The following is a 21097-nucleotide window of genomic DNA, read 5'->3' on the forward strand; positions in this document are numbered from 1 at the left end:
ATTATGATTGGTTGAATGCGGTTTGCACGGTTTGTACAAATTGAGTGGTTTGCATTTGATCGCTCCCCTATATATAGGAGTGTGTATCAAATTATAACAATTTTTTTTTTAAATATAGTATTTGATTAATTATATTTTTTATATCAAGATAATATGTGAATTTTCAAAACAGGATCCATTCATATGAAAGGATAATACAAAACCACAAGGGTGGCGCCTGATTGATTTGAACCTGAGCTCCAAAGGTCAAAAGTGTCTGGATGTCTCAGATTCAAATCTAAGAAAAAATAAAAATCCCTTGTGGCCACAGAGGTTCAAATGCAGTGACTCCAGGCTACCCGTAAAGCAAGTTGCCGCCCAAGGATTAGTCAGCTCACATAGCGGGTTGGATATCCAGGTTAATAAAGAAAAAAAAAGGATAATACGAATTTCCAAAAACCTTCAAGTTTCAGCTCTTGTTGTTTTAAAAAAGCGGTAAAACAGAAATACCATTAAAAAAACAGTGTTTTAACACCAGTATTCTTGAAATATTAATAGTTTATAAGAACTAAACCTAAATATTTCATAATATATCATAAACGAATAACTTCCAACCTACTGACAACCACCAATAGCCTCCCCACCCACCGCTCGACAACCACCGGCCATCCTGCTCTCTCCTACACGCCATTGGTCCCAACAAACTCCATCCTACACGGTATTAAATAACACCAATTTCAAAATCAAACGATATTTTTGACGTTTTTATAGTTTAAATCAGTGGTTTATTTAACACTTTCTGTAAATTACGATTACCTTCTTGTACTTTTATCCCATGGAATAATAATTAATGATGGATAAAAAAAGAAAACTAAGAATACGTTAGGTCGTATTTAAAATAGAAAATTTAATTTTATAACGTGAATTGATGTTGGGGATTTATGATATGATTATAAATACAGATACTGGTTAACCGTGTGAGATATGTATGTCGTATACGAACAACAATTTCATTTATGAGTAGTAAATGATTGCAGATATACGACACGTATTAGAAGTCACTGTTTAACGGGTTTGAATTACTGAAGAATTCAAGTTCGAATAAGTCTAAAAACAAATACGAGTATGAGTTTTATTCGATTAAGTCGGAAATGTGACATGTAATTATGGTTGTATTTATATGTTAATAGAAGCCATAATAATAATAATAATAATAATAATAATAATAATAATAATAATAACCCAAAATGGGTTTAAATTTATTTTATTACTTACATGTGTAATATTCTTTTAAAATACTATTTTTAAATTCTAAAATATTTTTTAATTATATCCAAAAAGGCATTTTTCATACCATTTTCAAGGTATATTCTAAGTCCATCTTTGAGATAGGCATGGTAACAGGACGGGGATGGGACGGGTCTTGTGATCCCTTATCCTGGACTCGATCTTCAGCGGGTACGGAGATTAACATTCCGTCTTTTGTCAAACCCCAGTCAAATCACATGAAGAATATTCGTTTGTTTGAGTTTATCGAGGATCATCGGCCCCCCGCCCCAACCCCGATTTGAGTAACAGCCCCTAGCTCCGGTTTGAGTCTACCAGAGATCCTCGGCCCCGGGACCCATTTTAGTGGGGAATCCCCGTCCCAGTTTGGATCGGGTGACCCAGGTTCCCCACCGGGTAGGGACAAATAACTATCTTGACTTCATTGGTTAGTAAACACTTAATTTGTAGGTTTTTTTCATTGATTACACTAACTTTTTCTATTTTAAAGATTACAACGTTAATTATATTATAAAATATTTCATATAAGTAATAAAATATTATTTATCTCTCTCTAACATTTTTAATTTGAATGTTTTTTTTTATTGAAATATATTATATATTTAATTTTCTCTTATAGCAATTATTTTTTTTATGGATTTTCTAAATTTAAAGAATTTTATATAATTTTTTTCTTGCTTTCTCTATTCTGAAGAAAAATTTGAAAATATAGACAATTCAGACTGTTTGTTTTTTTTTTTCCAATTTTTCAGATACAGTTATTGTCCTCTTATCTGGTAAGAGGTAAGTCAACCTCTTATTTGTCTTTTATTATTCTTCAAACCCTCAACAACGCTGTTTTTCTCAATCGATTAACCTTAATCGATCATTTATCTCAATCAGTCCTCACGTCTCTCAAATACGCTAGACATGCTTTCATTTAAATGAATGTTGATAATAATTTAGATGTAAAGATGGTGAATAAATATATGAAATTGTATAAATTTTATTTTTAAATTCAACAATATAATTTGTTAATGGGTAAACTAGACAATTTAAATAAATTCAGACGTTTATCAGTTTACAAAGACAAACAGTCTTATTGATTCAGATTTCAGACGTCAATATCACCTCTTATAAATCAGAAGTAAAATAAGACTTCAAACTTCAACATCTTTTAAATAACAAACGTCACCTAAGAGAATCTCCAACAAATTCTTCAAAATAAAGAATCAACAGTAATTTTTTTAAATAAAATCTATATATTCATCTTGAACAAGGTTTTTAATAAATCTATTAAAACAAAAATCTTCAAAATCTTCAAAATCTCTATTTTGATGAATCTATTGAAAATGCTCTGATAAATTATCTGTTAGCTGAAAAACATCTCATTAACAAAATATATATTCCAAAAGCATAACTTTAATGGAATGGGGTTTGAGGAATTATGCTTTGAGATGATTGAGAATACTCTTTATGTTTTTCTGTACCGTAAAAAAGTAAATATATCCGTTATAAATATATAATTTTTAAATAATAAAATAATAATAATAGTAAAATTTAAATAAATACATAAAATATTTAGTTTACTCGTGATCGTTTTTCATATGATCCAGATCCATCAATTAGGTCTTGACACGTGTCCATCAATGGTTTTATCCATAAGGGGTCATGTTACATTTACCTCCCTTCTATTTAGCTTAATGACAAAAGGCACCCTTCTACTTTGTTTTATTTTTTCTCGAATAAATTTCTCTGCTTTCGTAGAGAATGACGTGATACGCCAACGAAAATGTTATGGTTATGGTTAACGGAGACAATACAAGTTTAAACAGACACTGTTTCACTTTAATATGATATAACTAAACAGCTGGAGGCATACTTGCATGATCTAATGGATGTGCATGTGCATGCCTTACAAAACAAAAGAAAATGTGGTTTCGGTGAGTCCCTTGAAACACGAATATTGTTATAGAGAATTGTTTGATTGGAAATCTTAAATCAGTCCATTGTATACAGTATCGTAAGCTCTTTGTGGGTGAAAAATATACATACAACCTTTTAAACACGTGGCATGACCACCCAACCACTTAACACTGATGTCTAATCAAGTTGTAAAATTGTCAAACTATAGGTATTGGGTTACTATTATTTGAACCCAACCTAACCCGATGAACCCGATATCCTTTTATTTATTGGATTTAATATGATTGTTGAATTTCTATTAATATATACATCTGACAATTACACTATCATCTATGCTCTTCATATATATGTAAATTGAAAAAATTTATTGAATGTGATACACGTAAGAAGTATGGTTAAGTTGTATAAAATGGTTGATGATAAAAAAGAAATTACGAATAGATAAATAACATATTCAAGGTTAGAAGAATATTTTAATATATCAAAGTATCAACCCGACTAACCCATATGGGTTGGGTTGGGTTGGGTTGAGATTTTCCAAACCACAAGTATTGGGTTGAGTTGGTTAAATGTCTTCAATCCGATCAAACCAACTCATAAGCACCCCTAATATAGAAGAAATCTCATTTTCCTCCGGTTTGAATTCAGACATTGCCAAAAGCCCCTTATGACCATAGAGATTCACCTACGATGACTCCACCCCATTTGTGGTCGTCTGGGGAATTAGTCAATGGACATAAGCTGACAGAAATCCCCATGATCACCTAAGAAAAAGATACTCAATCGTTTAAACAGTAAAAGAGGTGCTTTGCCTTGCCAAGTCCCTTATGGCCCATGGAAGCCATTTGCGATGATGACACCATATCATTTGTGATCGTTCTAGAAATTAGTCAGTACACGGTTATCCAAGAAAAAGACACCCCATCACTTAAACAGTAAGGGAGGTGTTTTGCCATTTTAAGAAAGACATGGGCAAAAAAAGAAAAAGCAAAAGGCTATTATTGTAAACTTTTGCATTTCATTAGGTACTTGTTGCCTCCTTCCTTTTTCCTCAAGATATAATCATGGTTTTCATGATCCATTGAGTTTGGGAGATGGGATTTTCACCTTTTTAATGTAAAATGACTAAAATGTCCTTACGTCGTCTTATATCAAGTAAAACAATCACCGTCATCTATTGTTATATGACTTTGTGATGGATTTTCGTATACGTTCATAGTATTTATTGTAGTTTATTAATGTATTTAATTTTTGTCTTTTAGTCGGAATTAGATTGCCATCTTGTTTACGTTAAGGCACCACAGGCCTTCCGATGTAGTCCGGTGTAACACACAGATGTATACATACATCATACCCACACACAATGCTCTCTACCTACTTCACTACAACATCATGTTCTAAAAGTTTTACAGAATTATGCATTATCTCTACTTTTAAAAGTCATCGCAATCGAAAAGACTAAACCCAGCGACACTGAGCGAAAACTTTCCGACCTGGTGCACTTTTAAGGTGGATCAAAGACGTTAACAGTCGATTGTTTTCGAGATATTTTTAGACGAATTTCACTGTTTCAAGGACTCTCAACTTTTTTTTTTGTTGATTTCAAGAGACATTTAAGTTTTTTTTTGATCAATTTCGAGGGTTTTTTTTTTTTTCCAAGAGAATGTTTCAGCTTTTTGTTGGTTTCACGGAGACGTTTTTCGTTTTTTGTTGATGTTCCCTATATCTTTTAATTCTCAGACCACTCTTCAAAGTTTAGCGAGTGCATCTTTCATACCCCATAAAAATGCTAACTATGAAAACAAGTTTAGCAGATACAACAAGACCCTGCTCGGGATTTCTCCAACAGTTATGCTCATATTTCTATAAAATTTGTCGAGTTACGTACAAACTTACCCGAACACGCCCACAATATTTCAAATTTAAAACTAATTTATTTAATATTTAAACTTGCAATAAATGTACAAAATTTTGTTTTGGATTTGGGGGAAAATGAGGAAGTATACTAGAAGGCTTACCCTCCCACATGAATTGACCAAAATACCCTCACTTCGTAGGAAACAAGAAGCCGGCTTTCTGGACTATTTTGTCATTTAACAAAAAACCCACAAGAGTCCCGGTCAACCCTGAAACCCCCAAGTCCTATCCCGTATATAACACGTAATCACACACACAAAAACACACACACGATGAGACACCAAGAAGGAAGCTTATATCTTCATGGCTCAAGATTACGAGAAGCCACCGGAAAGATGACTCAGATTTACCGGCGGATCGTCCGGCTAGACGTCCGGTGGAGTGTTTTACTCCATAAAGTTTCAGTTTTTAGAGAAATCTTGAGGTTTATATGGGAAAGATTTCTTGCTTGTTCTATGAGGAAACCAGTCCGGTACCGGAGATTATCTCGCCGGTCATCTTCTCCGGCGGAGGAAATGGAACCTGGGTTTGACCTTGAAGACCCCACAACCTCCGGCAACGGTTATGAAACAGATTCAGATTTAGTTACACTCAAGATTAGCTTGTTGGGAGATTGTCGAATTGGGAAAACAAGTTTCATGGTGAGTTTTAATTTCTGTATTTTCTTGATTTTAATATTTTTAATTAAAAAAAAGGTGAAAGAAATTATGGGTTTTGTGTACTTTAAGCGATTTTAAAGAGGGGTTGTGATGATGTTTTTCATAATAAAAATATTTTAATTTCTTTTTATGTTTTTCAAAATTAAATATGAACAAAAAACAAGAAAAATATTTTATAAAAGATTTATGGGTATTTTATATTTTAATAAAATTTATCTGTATTTTTATATGAATTATATATTTTAATTAATTTTATATATAAATTTACAATTTTGAGAAATAAAATTAATCATTAAATTACTTTATTTTTTGTTTTGTTCAAGATTAAGGGGCGTTTGTTAGAAAGAAGAATTAAAATGAGTATGAAAATAAAAAATCCTCCCTCACTTTAACATGGAATGAAAATTTGGACTTCTAAAGCAATGAAAACATTATATTATAAAAAACTAAATAATTTTTTATTATTATTTTCATTCCCATTAATTACTGCTTAACACCCCATAAATATGAACAAAGAAACTATAGAAACGTTTTATATGGATAAGAGGTTGTTTGTTTATCTCTTAATAGTTCTATTAAGAGGCAGACTCTGAATTATTAAGAGGTGAATCTTGTTTGATAAAAAAAAATCTGCGTTCTAAAACCCTCTTAATTATTTTGTATCCGAGACCTCTCTTAAACAATTATATTTTATTTTGTACTATATTACGAGAGCTTTTTAATCATTCTGTATCGAACCATTCAACAACTGATAAACAACCCTAAATAGGTATTTTTTATTTTAATTAATTTTTCCAATTTTGATAAAAATAAAAAAATAAAAATATTAAAATATTCATCATTTTGTTTTCGATATTTTCAAGATTAAGTACGTAGGAGATGAACAAGAGAATAGAAGCTTGGAGATGGCCGGTTTGAATCTAATGGATAAAACGCTGTCGTTTGGCGCAGCAAGAATTGCTTTTAGTATATGGGACGTTGGAGGTAATTTAATTTAATTTTATTTTATTTTCTTGAATCTTTTAAATTATTATTAAAATTATAATTTATAATAAAATAAATAAATAAATACAGGCGATAAAAGATCGAACGATCAAGTCCCGATCGCGTGTAAAGACGCCGTTGCAATTCTGTTTATGTTCGATCTAACGAGCCGATGCACCCTTCACAGGTGAATTATTTATTCGTTTAATTAATTATTTTCAAGAATAAATTTTTTTAAATAATCAATTATTTTCAAAAAATAAGAATTATTATTAATTATTTTTCTTGAATTTTGCAGTGTATTGGAATGGTATATGCAAGCAAGAAAATACAACAAGGTATGTAAATATTTTGAATTCTATTTTTATTTGAATATAAAAATAAAAATAAAAATTTAATTTAATAGAAAAAAAGGAAATTAAAAATGTTGGGTAAGGGAATAATTTTCATACATCTCTGGTTGTTGATGAATCGTCTTTACAAGTTAGCTTTGTCAGGTGCATAGACCTGTCATTGGTCACTTTTTCTTTGCCTTTTTTAAAAGGGCAATTATGTAAATTGAATATTTTATACATTGTACGCTAACAAAATGACCACTAAAATCTTTTATGAAGAGCGATTTTGACTATAAGGTACGGATGAGTCCCACATGTATACCATTTGGGGAACAAAAATCAGATATATATGAAATCGCCTTCATTTTTGTCCAAATTGCCTCAAGGGGCAGATTTTGACCTCTATTTCGTCTTCTAATAAAAAAAAACTTATGATGCAATGATTTGATACATCAATGATGATTTGACGAGACAACAACTACAATTTTATAGAGAATACTATAAAATTTTTATATATACTATATTTGGTCCTAAAAAAATACAAAATACCAATGAAAAATGCCTTTGATGTCTGGTCAAATTGTCATTGATGTGTCAAATTGTTGCGTCATAAGTTGTCTTCACTAGAATATGAAATAGAGGTCAAAATGGGGCGATTTTCACTTGATTTTTGTCCCCCAAATGGTATATATGTGAGACCCATCCATACCTTGTAATCAAAATCGCCCCTGGTGGTCATTTTGTATTTTTTTTTTTGAAAAATAGTCATTTTGTTAATGTACATTGTATAAAATGGTTATTTTAGGTAATTTCTCTTTTCAAATTATAAACTCTAGATTTTTTATTAGGAAATTGAACGAAACAGCCAATTTACTCAATAAAATTCACATTTTAGCTATTTTTTAAGCCGAATATTAATTTTAGCTGGTTTGTGCAAATGCTGCATTTCTGTGAAACTTATTTTCAGATTAAAAATAATTTAAAAAAATAATATTTAGACAAATCATCTTTTAACTCTGATTAAAATGGGATTTCAATTAATAAAGTGGCTAAAAAGTGAATTTGATTAGGAAGATCGACTCTAACAGTCAATTGTTCTTTTTTATTTGATTTAAATAAAAAATAAATAAATTGATAATTATGGAAATTAAATTGATGCATGCAGACTGCAATTCCTATATTGATAGGGACCAAATTTGATGATTTTGTAAGGCTACCACCAGATCTACAATGGACCATTGTCACTCAGGTAACATACTTTAAAATATATTTTCTTAACCAATCGTGTCCGGACCAGTTTGTACGTACCTTATTAATCCCATAAGTCTTGTAAAACAGTCAGAAAAATCCTTAGTGACCACAAGGGTGGTGTCTGATTGGTTTGAGCTTGGCTCCAAAGGTCAAAAGTACCAGGAGGTCCCAGGTTAAAATCCAAGGAGGAATAAAAATTCTCTTATGGCCACGGAGGTTCAAATGCGGTGACTCTGGGCTATCTGCAAAGCAGGTGGTCGTTCTGGGATTAGTCGGTTCGCATAGCGGGTTGGATATCCAGTTTAATAATAATAAAAAAAAAAAAATCCTTAGTGACCTTACAAAGTTATAGGACTTGAACCGGTGACATCTGAGGAGGATCCTCAAATTAAAATATACTTATATGATACATATATAGATTTAGGATCGTGTCTGAAGAATAGTTAATAATAAAAATCAGGTAAATTATTAAAAATCTGTTGAAAATTCTTTTTGAAGTTTCGATTATAATGATAAAAATAGATTCAATAAAGATAGTTGAAGGTTATAAATGTATATATGAATACTAGAATGATACTCGTGCAATGCAGCGAGATACATCTCGGTTTTAATGTTTTGTCTTATTATTTGTTTCTGTCAATGTTATAAAACGGTTTTATATGGTTTTAAAAAAACGGTAACGTTTTTATTTTTGAATACAATATAAACTTGAATATATCTTAAATTTTTGAAAAAGAAAATATAGATATTAGCATCAAATTAACTATTTAAAAGCTATAGTTTTTTTATTTTATTCAATTTTTTATTATAATTTAATTTAGACTTAATAACGAATTAATTTATTTTTGCTTTAATAATACAAGTTGTTATAAAAACGATAATTAAATATTCTGTTATAACTCAATAATTATCCTAATTATATTTTAGTTTCTTTTAATATCTAAACTGAAATGTTTATCCTTATTTGATTATGTTATTTACACGGATTCGAATATGGAGTTTTAATAAGCTGTACTTGTGCACAATTTAATTGTAATATTGAATTTTAAGTAATATACATCAATAAACAATATTTTATGTATAAAAATGATTTTTAAGAGTTTTTATCAAATATTTTATAATATAATATAGATTATTTACAAATAATTTTTATCTTTATATATTATATTATATTCTAGATATAGTCGATCACATCATGCATAGTTTACTGGATTTTTGCTATTTTTTATTTTGGATTATTTAGAAAATATCCATTTCTTTGTTTTTATTTTGTTGTTGAAATTGATTTGGACAAATTAAATAAGAAACAAACATACTTTTGGTATTTGCATTAAAAACCAAACATTTTTTATGTGTTATTTTATATGAATTTAATGTATTAATTAATACTAAAAGGGTATTTGCACAATGTAGTGAGATACATCTCGATTTTAATGTTTCATTTTTTTTTTGTCTTAGTAGATGTTATAATACGGTTTTATGTGGTTTTGAGAAAAAGATGATATTATTTTTGAATAAAATATAAATATGAGGATATCATAAAAAAAATATTGATATTAATATCAAGCTAACTATTTAAAATTTCTCCTTTTTTTGTGTATTTCTTTAATTCATTTTTGGTTTAATAATAAAGTTTTTTATAAAAATAATAATTAATTATTTTGTTAGAACTCAATGATTATCCAAATTATATTCTAGTTTTTTTTATATTTAAAATGAAATGTTTATTCTCTATTTAATTATGTTTATATGAAATTAGTTACACGAATTCAAACATGAAGCTTTAATGAGTTGCATTTACGCACAGTTTACTTATAATCTTGAATTTTAAGTAATATGTATCAATAAACAGTATTTTATGCATGAAAAATGATTTTTAAGAGTTTTTGTCAAATGCTTTATAAATATGTCTGTTTGCAATGTGTTTGTTTCACATGTATTTATAACTATGTATTTTAAACATTTATTCTGAATGAATGAAATATCAAATAATGTATTAAATCATTAATTACATTTTTATAGAACAAATTTTATAATATCTTTTGGGTGTTTACCATGTGAAAGAAAGAAGTAAAATAAGACAATAACGAGTCATGATTTTTGTTAATATGTAATATTAAAATCCCTCTCTCACACATATATATTCATATAAATATATACAAGATAGAATATATATATATATATATATATATATATATATATTATATAGATATCTAGAAGGGGGGGTAGGGAATGAATCTTGACAAAAGGAATTATTAATATTAATATTCTGCATTATTTGTAAGATAAATTTAATATTCATATAAAAGGGTTGTTTAGACAAAAGATTGATTATCGGCAATCCTAAACGATCCCACATGAAATCTGTTTACCAAGAACATTAATATGAGGAGACATATTTTGGCTCATTATGGAGGTTAGCTGGGGGCTTGAACCCAGAACCTATATTGTATTTGGCCAAAATCACGGCCCCTGCCCTGTTCGCCAACTGCCCAACTGAGCTACACGACAAAGGGCAATTGAGAACGAGATTTTTTTTACATGGACATTATGAAATAATAAGGTGAAAAGCGTCAAAAACCAAGAAAAATAAGATTATTTTTTTCTATATCTTAGTGATTATTATAGAATAAATAATTGGTATGATATAACTGATATAATATATACTGTTAATGACATGGTAGGCACGGGCATATGCAAAGATTATGAAAGCGACATTGTTTTTCTCGAGTGCAACACACAACATTAACGTGAACAAGATCTTCAAATTCATCACGGCTCGACTCTTCAACTTACCCTGGTCTCTGCAACCCAATCTAAACCTTGGGGAACCGATTATCGACCTTTACTAGCAATATTACTTCTCAATTACTTGTACAGAGTCTAAATACTGGAACCGAGTTGACCTAGAATAGCTGGACCTCGATACAAAACCCAACCTAGCTTGACTTGGTTTGACCGATCTGACTTGATCTGATGCGATAATTGCATAGAAAAGAAAACTGACGAAACCAGACAGATGAAACAAAAAGATACTGAAAGATAACAGTTTTTTGGAAAAGGACTGAATCCTAATGGATCTTTTGTTCTTGTATTTTTTTTTTTCTATTACCGAATTACTATTTCTCTTGGTATGTTTTCTTTTTGATCTACGGTTGATTGATTATAAATGTCGTTTTTCGTTTTTGCAATTAAAAATTGAGTGACGATGAAGACGTAATCACATTTATCATCGAACTTATAAACAGTTCGATTAAATACATTTTACATATTTCAGTACCATATAAAACTAATATTTTTTTTAAAACGAATTTCAAAAACATACTCGAACGACACAATTATTGTCGGACGATGCATGTTACCACGTCGGTTAAAACATGTTACACATGTCTTAACCGACACTGTATTTTGTGGGGTGGTGCAGTTTGTATCAACTGTTTATTGAAATATGCAATCAATTGCTCAAAAATTGAGAATACTTGTAATGGAAATCGCATTAATCACATGTGATTTAGTGCAAATCATGTGATTCGACCAGTTTCTTATTCTCTTATCTGGTTACTGTTATTGTATGAACCTGACTCGCTCTCTCTCTCTCTCTCTATATATATATATATATACACACACACGTGTGTGTGTGTGTGCAGAAGGACACAAATGGCTGGTCAACGCGACCAAGGTCACGTTAAAACTTGCTCGCACAATGGCTTGTCAACACGACCCTTCTGGACGTGTTGTAAATCACATGTAATCTAATCCTTTGTCCTTCTCGCCCATCTTGTATGTTGACTATGTTCCCGTTTAAACCCACCTCTATACACACATGATATGGCTTGTACTGTCGTTCTATAATTCAAAACCGCAATCCAGAACACATAATGCAACTCGACAAAAATACAAAGCACAACGATACCATGAATGTTATAAACTGTATGGTTTGGTGCGGTGTGGACGGTTTGTACGATTTATGCGATTTCGATGAAAACACCACAATTCTATGAAGGTTAAGCTAAGCAGAAGTTGTCTTTTAGAAAATATGAAAATGCCCAATTTCCCCATGTTTATTTGAAGGAAAAACAGAACTCAGTTCACTACCACCCACAACCCTGGGGGCAAAAAAGTCTAATTCTATTTTATACCATCTAAGTAAAAATACTTCATCCATTCTTATTATCTACAACGTCAACAGCTGCTATCTCATCTTGCTGCTTTATGCAATCATGGATGCAAAATAACATCAAAATATCGACACTTCACATCTCCGTTTTCGCTCTTCGTTCTTCACTGCTTCGCCTTTTCAAGTTAAAACCGAAGAGAAATTAGAAGGAAAAAAAACAGTTTATAAAAGCATCTTATCGTTAACCGGATAAGAATGCAGATTCTAGTTTGAGTATTTGTTTACCTCTTAATAGTTCCATTAAGAGGCAGACTTTGAATCATTAAGAAAAAAAGTCTGCCTCTTAATGGTTCTAAAACCCTCTGAATGATTTTATTTATTACCCAGCCCCCCTTAACCATTAAGCGTGCTAATTTCATTGCAAACAATTACCAAAGAAATATATTTTATTTTGCACTATATCATGAGAGCCTCTTAATCATTATGCACCGAACCATTCAACAACTGCCAAACAGCCCCTAAGCGCCGACTGAAAACAATTGTTAACCATGCATTTTGTAGCAGGTGCTTACAGATAAAAATAATTTGGATAAACACTGTCTGACTCGGATAGGGACATGGTGGTGGTTGACTTGGTCAACACCTCTATCGGTCAAAAGTGTAGGTAAACAACGTCATATCTTACTGGGTAAGAGCCGGTAAGAGACAATCAGTAGTAAATAACCCCTCCATGACCCTCCAAAGCAGACGGGCCTGGCTGAACAAGGCCCGTTCTACCAAGCGCTTACTGGGTTATTTACCTTACATATAATGACACTTTTACCCTTAATAATAGAGTGAGTAATGAATCTCTCCATCTCATAACTAAAGGTAGAACTAGCAAGTAGATAGACACTTATGTTGTAGAGAACAGAGGGAGTAACGTTTTTCAACATCACGAAAGAATCAATACAAATTTACAGAAAAACCGACATATATACTTAAGACAAATATATCCCAGATTCTAAACCTTATCACATTGTAGTGGTGTAGAATTATCAAGAAGATTTCCAATATGGTCCTTTTAATTTCGGTCCCAATTTCTCTACAGTTTGTATATAAACACCAAAATCATCTCGACCTGTTTCTCATGGCTGCGGGTATTGAAAGAAAGGCCTCGGATCTTTACATCCTGTGCTACGTTTTCAAGAACAAAGAACGATGGACGCGTAGTTTGCAGACCAAAAAGATTTCCGATAACGGAACGCTTTGATTTCAGGTATGAATAGTTATACATTTTCATAGAAGTGCATATATATAAACACACACACTTAAAAACCTATCATGTCATCGACCCTAAAGCATTGATTTCATTAGGGGTAAATTGGTCATACTTCCAGACTCATTATCGACTTGTCCTCTAGCCCAAAGGATAGAACGACTGTTTCTTCTAAAAGATCTAAACAATCACCTCTTGAGAAATCAAGTTCATGTATAGACAACCAGTTGGGTTGTGGCACACTCGTTAGGGTGCATTTGGTATCCACATAGGATAAAACATGTCAGGACAGTGGTTCAGCGTTTGGTAAGACAAAACTGGACATGACAGAATAGATAAAATGACCAATTTACCCCTAATGAATTGTTTATATATTTTGATTAAATTTATGTAGTTTATTAAATTATAATAAAATAAATATTTTTATAACAAAATATATCATTAGAAAATTTTTCGTCAAGACTATTACAATGACACAAAAATAAAAAGCTTATGTCGTTTCCAATTTTTACTTTATACCTTTTCTATATTATTTTTATATCATTGATATTTAATAAATTATATAAATTAATCAAAATATAGAAACCATATAAAATAATATTTTAAGCACAGAAAAGTGAAAGCTTAAAGAGCATAAAATACAATAAATAAAATTTAAAGAATGAACAAAATGTAAAGAGGGAGGCGTATTTGATGTTTTAGAAGAGAATTAAGTTTCATTTTGAGGTTATGTCGGTAAAATATAGGTATGTTCCACCTTGTTCCATGACACATAAAAGTCCTGCCAAATGTGGAACAATGTGATCTCTGTTCTATTATGTTTTGTCCTATCCAATGTACCAAACGCACCCTAAAGGCTCAGGGGGATGTAGTGAAAATCTCATCTTCCCCTGGTTCGAATCCAGGCAATGCGAAAGCCCTTGGCCATGGAGGTTCATATGACTCCTGGTCGTTCATGGTCACCTGGGGGTTTAGTCGGTACGTGTAAATCGACCCGGATACCCACAGATACCCCACAAAATTTCATATAAGCACCTCATCATACTAGTGGATTGGATTACATATAGTTTCAAGATTTTTACGGATATATGAAGACTAAATTTAACAAATTTGTAAAAAGAAAAGCAAGAGAGTACCTGAGAATACAAGAAAGTTCCGAGGATAGCGATTGCAGCTCCAAGGGCGTTGATTGGTTGGATGGGTGTATGGAAAATGATGATAGAGGATACAATGACCGATATACGTTTCATTGTGTTTCCAATACTAAACGTCAACGGAGAGATTTCATCAAGTGACATATACGAAACTTGATTGTATAAGTGGTAGAAGACACTTTGGGCGGCCACCCACCTACGTGCGCACATATCATAACTTTTAGCCATTTGGTCGGCAATAAGAACGGACGTCAAAGAATATATTAACAAATTGAGCGTTTTAAGGGGGGTATTTAGGAGAATAATCTTCTAACAGATTTTGTTAAATGCATGACCTTCTGACAGATTTAAGAGCACCCCTACCGAAGAGAGGAATGTCTCGCCTTAACCCGTCTACGCATTCTTGTGTATGGAAGTGATATTCTCAAACTGTCAGAAGGGGTAATGAATTCAAAAAACCCTGCCAGAAGGTCATTTAACCAAAGGTTTCTCTTTATGGGCATCAACATGCAGTTATTCAAATTTGCATACGTAAAAACCATCTTTGCAACAAGCACAAATTTTTTAGCCACTTTTTTGCCGGTAAAGGTTCAAATTACCAAAATACCTTACAGGGTGATTGGCTACTCATAACACCAAGCACCTCATAAACGAATAGTGTTGATCTAGTGGCACAAAAAGCATTTTGAATCGAAACAAACTAAATTGCAATGTGTCAAAAGAGAAGGTTGGTATCATATGGTTTACCAAATGAAATTGGGTCCAATCTCAGAGACGGCATTTTGCCATCCGGCAGCCCACATCTTTGGCCCCTCAACGGCAATCGCAAATGGTGTAAGGATCAAGAGTGATAGCAAAGATAAACAAGCATAATAGTTCATCCCACTAACGGATTTCCCCTTCATGCCTCTCTTGGAAAATATGTTCCTAAACACGAATGCCAAGTTGGAGATCATGGCCCCCATAAAACCTAGAAATCGACAAGCAACAACAAATTAGAACCCATTCATGAACCAAACCAAACAAACCCAGTATATCCCTAGAGGGTCTTGGATGGGTGAAATGTCCGTAGTCCTCACTTCTATCCCCAAAGGGTAGAGTGGTTTTTTTGTGAAGACCCAAAACTGTGAGCAAAAAGGGAAAGACAAGAACCCATTAGTGAACTAAACAAAACCAAACAAACCCAGTATATCCCGCTCAAATGTAGGGTATGGGAGGGGTGGGATACTGGGATGTACACAATCTTGACCTCTACCACCAAAGGGTAGATTAGTTGTTTCTGTGAAGACCCAAAAGTGTGAGCGAAAAGGGAAAGACAAGAACCCATTAATGAACCAAAGAAAAACCAAACAAATCCAGTATATCCCACTCGAACGTAGAGTCTATGAGGGGTGGGATGTATGCAAATCTGACCTCTAAACCCAAAGGGAAGAGTGGTTGTTTCAATGAAGACTGTGCAAAAAGTGTAAGCGAAAAGGAAAAAGACAACTACTCATTAATGAACCATAGACCCTAAATGCAATTACATTAAAAAACCCTAACCATTTCAAGAGTTCAAGTTATGTAATTACCAGTCATGTTGAAATTGAGTTCGGTAAGGGCAGCAAGGCCACAACCACCGATGATTGGTAAAAGAGACAAGTAAACCGATATGGGGAACATTTCTCCCAAGACGAACCTCGAGACCAACACACTAAAAGCCGGCTCACCGCTCTTGATTATATGTGTGAAAGAAACAGCAACCTTAGACATGCTAACAGTTGCTGCTACATGACCAATTGTATGTGCTAATGCAACCTGAAAAAACATCAAAAATTTCAGAAATAGCCTACAAGAATCTAAAAATTATAAGTCAATGGAACATAGTCAACATACCCTGATCACAAGAACACACAGAAAGAAAACCCCATGTAAGGGGTTAATATTTAAAGAAAACAGGTATCATATGAAGACAAATAAAAGAAAATTGAGCTAAAAAGTATAAATTTATACAAACCCAGATCAGATAATCCTAAAAAGATTCATAAATAAACAATACCCACATTACTTTTGTCAGTAATTAAACAAAATCCAGAGCATAAACCCTAAAAAACCCAGAACTTGCTTATAGGGAACTATATTCAAACAAACTAGGCATCACATGAAGACAAATAAGAGAAAAATTGAGCTAGAAAATAAAGATTTAACGAAACCCAGATCATATAATCCCAAAAAGATCCATACTAGCTTAAAAAGTAACATAAACAAACAATACTCACATCAATTGTATGAATAATTAAACAAAAGCCAGAGCATAAACCCTAAAAACCCAGAACTTGCTTACAGGGAGCTAATATGAAGACAAATGAGAGAAAATTGAGCTAGGAAATTAAATTTTAAGAAACCCAGATCATATAATCCCAAAAAGGCCCATACTAGCTTAAATATAACGTAAATAAACAATACCCACATCAATTTTAAGAATAATTAAACAAAAACCCAGAGCATAAACCCTAAAAAAACCAAAAATTGCTTACAGGGAACAAAGATTTCCAGAAATCAAGATCAGTATTGGGTGCTTCAGCGACTTTTGTAGCCCAAGAGACCAACATAATAGCTGATCCAGCAGCAAGAGATAAAGTTGAGGTCAACCATGGGTATGGAAAAGCATTCAAAACCTTCTTATTATAAATGTTAAAAATCACATTCAGAGACCACCATGTTGCAAAATAAACACCGATCTTAACCCTCCTTGCTGCTTCAACCTTTTCAACGACTGATTCCCCTTCAGATCGATCAGCTTCATACGCCTTCACAACCTTCTCAACCTTTGTGGGTAATCTTTGAAATGACCCAAAAGATTGAATTGAAGAAACATGTAAAGGTTTTGCACTCGAGACGACGGACAATTTGTTCAATTTGGGCTTAGAAAGAGGCGGTAGAACCAAGAATCCCGCCGGAAAATTTCTCCGGTGATCAAAAATTTTGTAATTGCATTCAGGAATAGAAGTTACATTGGATGATTGCTTCAAAGAAAAGATCATATTGAATGTGATACAGGGATCTTTAGGATCGAAAACGCTAAGATCAAAGATGGGTTTTGGCTAAAAAATTTAGAAGAAATCGAAGATATGTATTAAACCCTTGATCTTGGTATCAATATATTGGGATTTGTGTAGGAAGAGAGAATTAATGGAAGCAAAATGATTCACATGTAAGAAGAGTTTTTGGTTCTTCTATGCAAACTTTACCAACTTTAAAAGCAATTTGATTTGGACTAATGCCGTAATCTCTTACTCACTTTCTTCTAAAATTAACAACTTTGATGCACAATTTTTAAATATTAATTGGAATTTTGTATAAAAACTGTATGTTATTTCCGGATAATAAAAAGAATTGTTCATGGATTTGATTTTATATTCATGCATTCAATCTAATTGTCTTAGATTATATATATATATATATATATATAGTATATTTCAAATGTAATATGTCCATTTGTATAATCAATGTAATCCAATTAATTGAGACATTTATGGAAATGACAAAGTTTCATTTATTATGATTGAAATATTAATGGAAGAGGACTAAAGTTTATTAATTATAATTAATATTTTATATTAGGAAAGAATCAAAACTTTTATGAAATAACATATTCATCAAATTAAATGGACGGTTAAGATTGAGTTGTATTGGTTGTACAAATGTAAAAAATTACATAATAACTCTCTCTCTCTCTCTCACACACACACACACATCTAACTATATTATAAAGCATTCGACAAAAACTCTTAAAAACAATTTTTTATGCATAAAATATTGTATATTGATGCAAATTACTTAAAATTCAAGATTACAAATAAATTATGCATAAGTACAACTTATTAAAACTCCATGTTTGAATTCATGTAACTAGCTGCGGATAAAAATAATCAAATAAAGGATAAACATTTTATTTTAAAGATAATCATTGAGTTCTAACATATACTAATATTGCTTTTTTTTTTCAAAATTTTTATAATATCTTCAAATTTATATTTCATTCAAAAATAATAAAAAAAATTTTCTCAAAACCACATAAAGTCGCATTACAACATTGATAGACCCAAAATATAAAACGAAACAATAAAATCAAGATGTATCTCGTTGTATTGCACGAGTACCCTTCTAGTATATATATAATATGTAAAATTGTTATTAAATATAAGTTCATGTCATTATTTAACCACATACTGACATAAAAGAAAGTTAACCGAACTTATAATATTGATTTAAATACTACGATCTAAATGTTTCTTTTATCGAAATAAATGATTATAATTCTTTTACAAGTGGTTTCAAAGTGCAATTATCATCAAAGGAACTAATTGAGTGACTCTTCAATTGGATGTGGGGGTTAGGTTGGGGAAGACCTCTCAATGGCATATTCCAAAGGATGTCCTTTCACAAATAAACAAGCCCTTCACCTTACTCAAGGGTTCACCAACTTTTCTACCAAAACATGTATATGGGTCAAAAGTCAAAGACCTTCCAGCCTAGTGATAAAGGCTTGGGCATGACATAGTCATGAACCCGAATTCGAGCCCTAGGAGGGGAATGTTGGCGACATTTAAGTGGGGCCATGTTTAGCCTCCAAATTTGCCGGGGATTAGTCGGGCTTTGGCCCGAACACCCTTAAAAAAAAAGTTCAGGGTCAAAAACGTCTTTCAATACAAACCCAGTAAAAATATACATATTTTAATTAAAGTTGGTGTAAGAGGGGTGTTGAGAATCAAAAACACACAAGAAGGAGAAGCATGCTTTGGGAACTGTAGAGGGATTCTTGTTGCCATCGTTGAAGTCAATAAAGTCTTACACCATCTATCATTGCTCTGGATGCTCTATATTGGTGACTAGTAAAACCAGATATTGTAACGATAAGAGGCACCCAATGGTTGGCCACTTTACTGATTAGAAGCTTTAGGCCATAGGCTTTATATAGCTAATGCACGAAGAAATAATCATAAAAAAGAACAAGATAAAACTAGGTATTGTACTGCAACTCTAATCTAGAGTTCTACCAGGAGACTGATATGTCTCTTATCTCAATATCGTGACCAACACTCTTAAAATAAGGCGTATCTCTAACAGTGACAAGAAAAGATGAATCGTACATCGAGCCTTTCAAGAATAAAAGATCGATCGACATGAGAGCAGCAATATAACAAGATTTGTGTTTTGGGATTGTCCTGAATATGATATACATTAAATATCAGTATTTTTCTTATTTTACACGTTCCAACTTCACCCTTTTCAATAATGCAATGTATGTTATAAGCTCAAAGATCAGGAACTTGTGAAATACACAAAAACAAGGATGAACAACCACGGCGATCCCCAGATACCAGTTCTTTTGAAACGTAAATAACCAAATCAGTTAACAAATCCAAGAATTTCAACTTTAATATGTATTATCATAAGAAAGTGAGAGTTAAAACCATCCAAATGTGCATCTTTTGGAACTTGTGGGGATTAATGGAAAAGATTGGAAAATCCCTTTTAAGGGGTTGTTTGTTTACCTCTTAATGGTTCCATTAAAAGATAATCTCTGAATCGTTAATAGGTGAATCTTGTTTGGTAAAAAAAAAAAGCTTGCTTCTTAATGGTTCTAAAACCCTCTGAATGATTTTGTATCATAAGCTTCTCTTAACCATTAAGAGCCATAATTTCATTGTAAATAATTACCAAACAATTATATTTCATTTTGTACTATATCATGAAAGCCTCTTAATCATTCTGATCACTTAATGATTCTGCACAAAACCATTCAACAATTGCCAAACAGCCCCTAAGTTTATATACCACATGCTATAAAAATAGATCAAGACCAATATATGGGCTAAGCAGGCTTGGATTGGGCTTATATGTAAATCAATGGTTCAAAGATAGGCCTTTTAGGGTTTTGGGCTCTCTAAATGCAAATGGCATTAAGACATTGAAATTGGTTTTTGGATATAACTTTTCCTTCATATTCTTCCCTAGCATATCTAGGGATGGTAAAAAAAAACCGAAAACGGAAAACTTTCAGGCGGGTTCGGGGACGGATCGGGGACGAATTCGGGGATTTTAGCGGGGACGATGATCACCGGCCCGGCCCAACGCGATGTGTGTGTGTATATATATACATATAATATCCTTAAAAGAAAATAGTAATATTAAAATTTAAAAAACTTTTATCCAGTTTACTTCAACAACCCAAATAAAGCTCACGAAAAAGTCTATTTATTTGTCTA

The 21097-nt window shown here is 32.1% G+C and overlaps 2 protein-coding genes and 1 long non-coding RNA gene across 3 annotated transcripts; 2 read left to right on the forward strand and 1 right to left on the reverse strand.

Moving 5' to 3' along the window:
- The first annotated feature begins 5357 nt into the window (after positions 1 to 5357).
- Positions 5358 to 11375, forward strand: LOC112514527 (septum-promoting GTP-binding protein 1). Its single transcript, XM_025121047.1, has 6 exons — positions 5358 to 5729; positions 6611 to 6731; positions 6822 to 6918; positions 7030 to 7069; positions 8232 to 8315; positions 11002 to 11375. Exons 1-6 carry the CDS (start codon positions 5361 to 5363, stop codon positions 11167 to 11169), a joined length of 879 nt encoding a protein of 292 aa, XP_024976815.1. The 5' UTR covers positions 5358 to 5360; the 3' UTR covers positions 11170 to 11375.
- A 919-nt stretch (positions 11376 to 12294) lies between these two features.
- On the reverse strand, positions 12295 to 18059 carry LOC112514546 (glucose-6-phosphate/phosphate translocator 2, chloroplastic-like). The gene is made up of 5 exons (XM_025121074.1): positions 17363 to 18059; positions 16418 to 16643; positions 15594 to 15816; positions 14829 to 15042; positions 12295 to 12610 (listed from the first exon to the last, which is right to left on the reverse strand). The coding sequence occupies exons 1-5, from the start codon at positions 17867 to 17869 to the stop codon at positions 12599 to 12601; spliced, it is 1182 nt and encodes a 393-aa protein (XP_024976842.1). The 5' UTR covers positions 17870 to 18059; the 3' UTR covers positions 12295 to 12598.
- LOC112514547 lies at positions 13569 to 15107 on the forward strand. The gene is made up of 2 exons (XR_003069417.1): positions 13569 to 13692; positions 14598 to 15107. It is a non-coding gene; the product is annotated as an uncharacterized LOC112514547 (long non-coding RNA).
- Positions 18060 to 21097: the final 3038 nt, after the last annotated feature.

Source organism: Cynara cardunculus, assembly GCF_001531365.2.
Source record: "Cynara cardunculus var. scolymus isolate 2C chromosome LG 6, CcrdV1, whole genome shotgun sequence".
NCBI classification, from domain to species: Eukaryota; Viridiplantae; Streptophyta; class Magnoliopsida; order Asterales; family Asteraceae; genus Cynara; species Cynara cardunculus.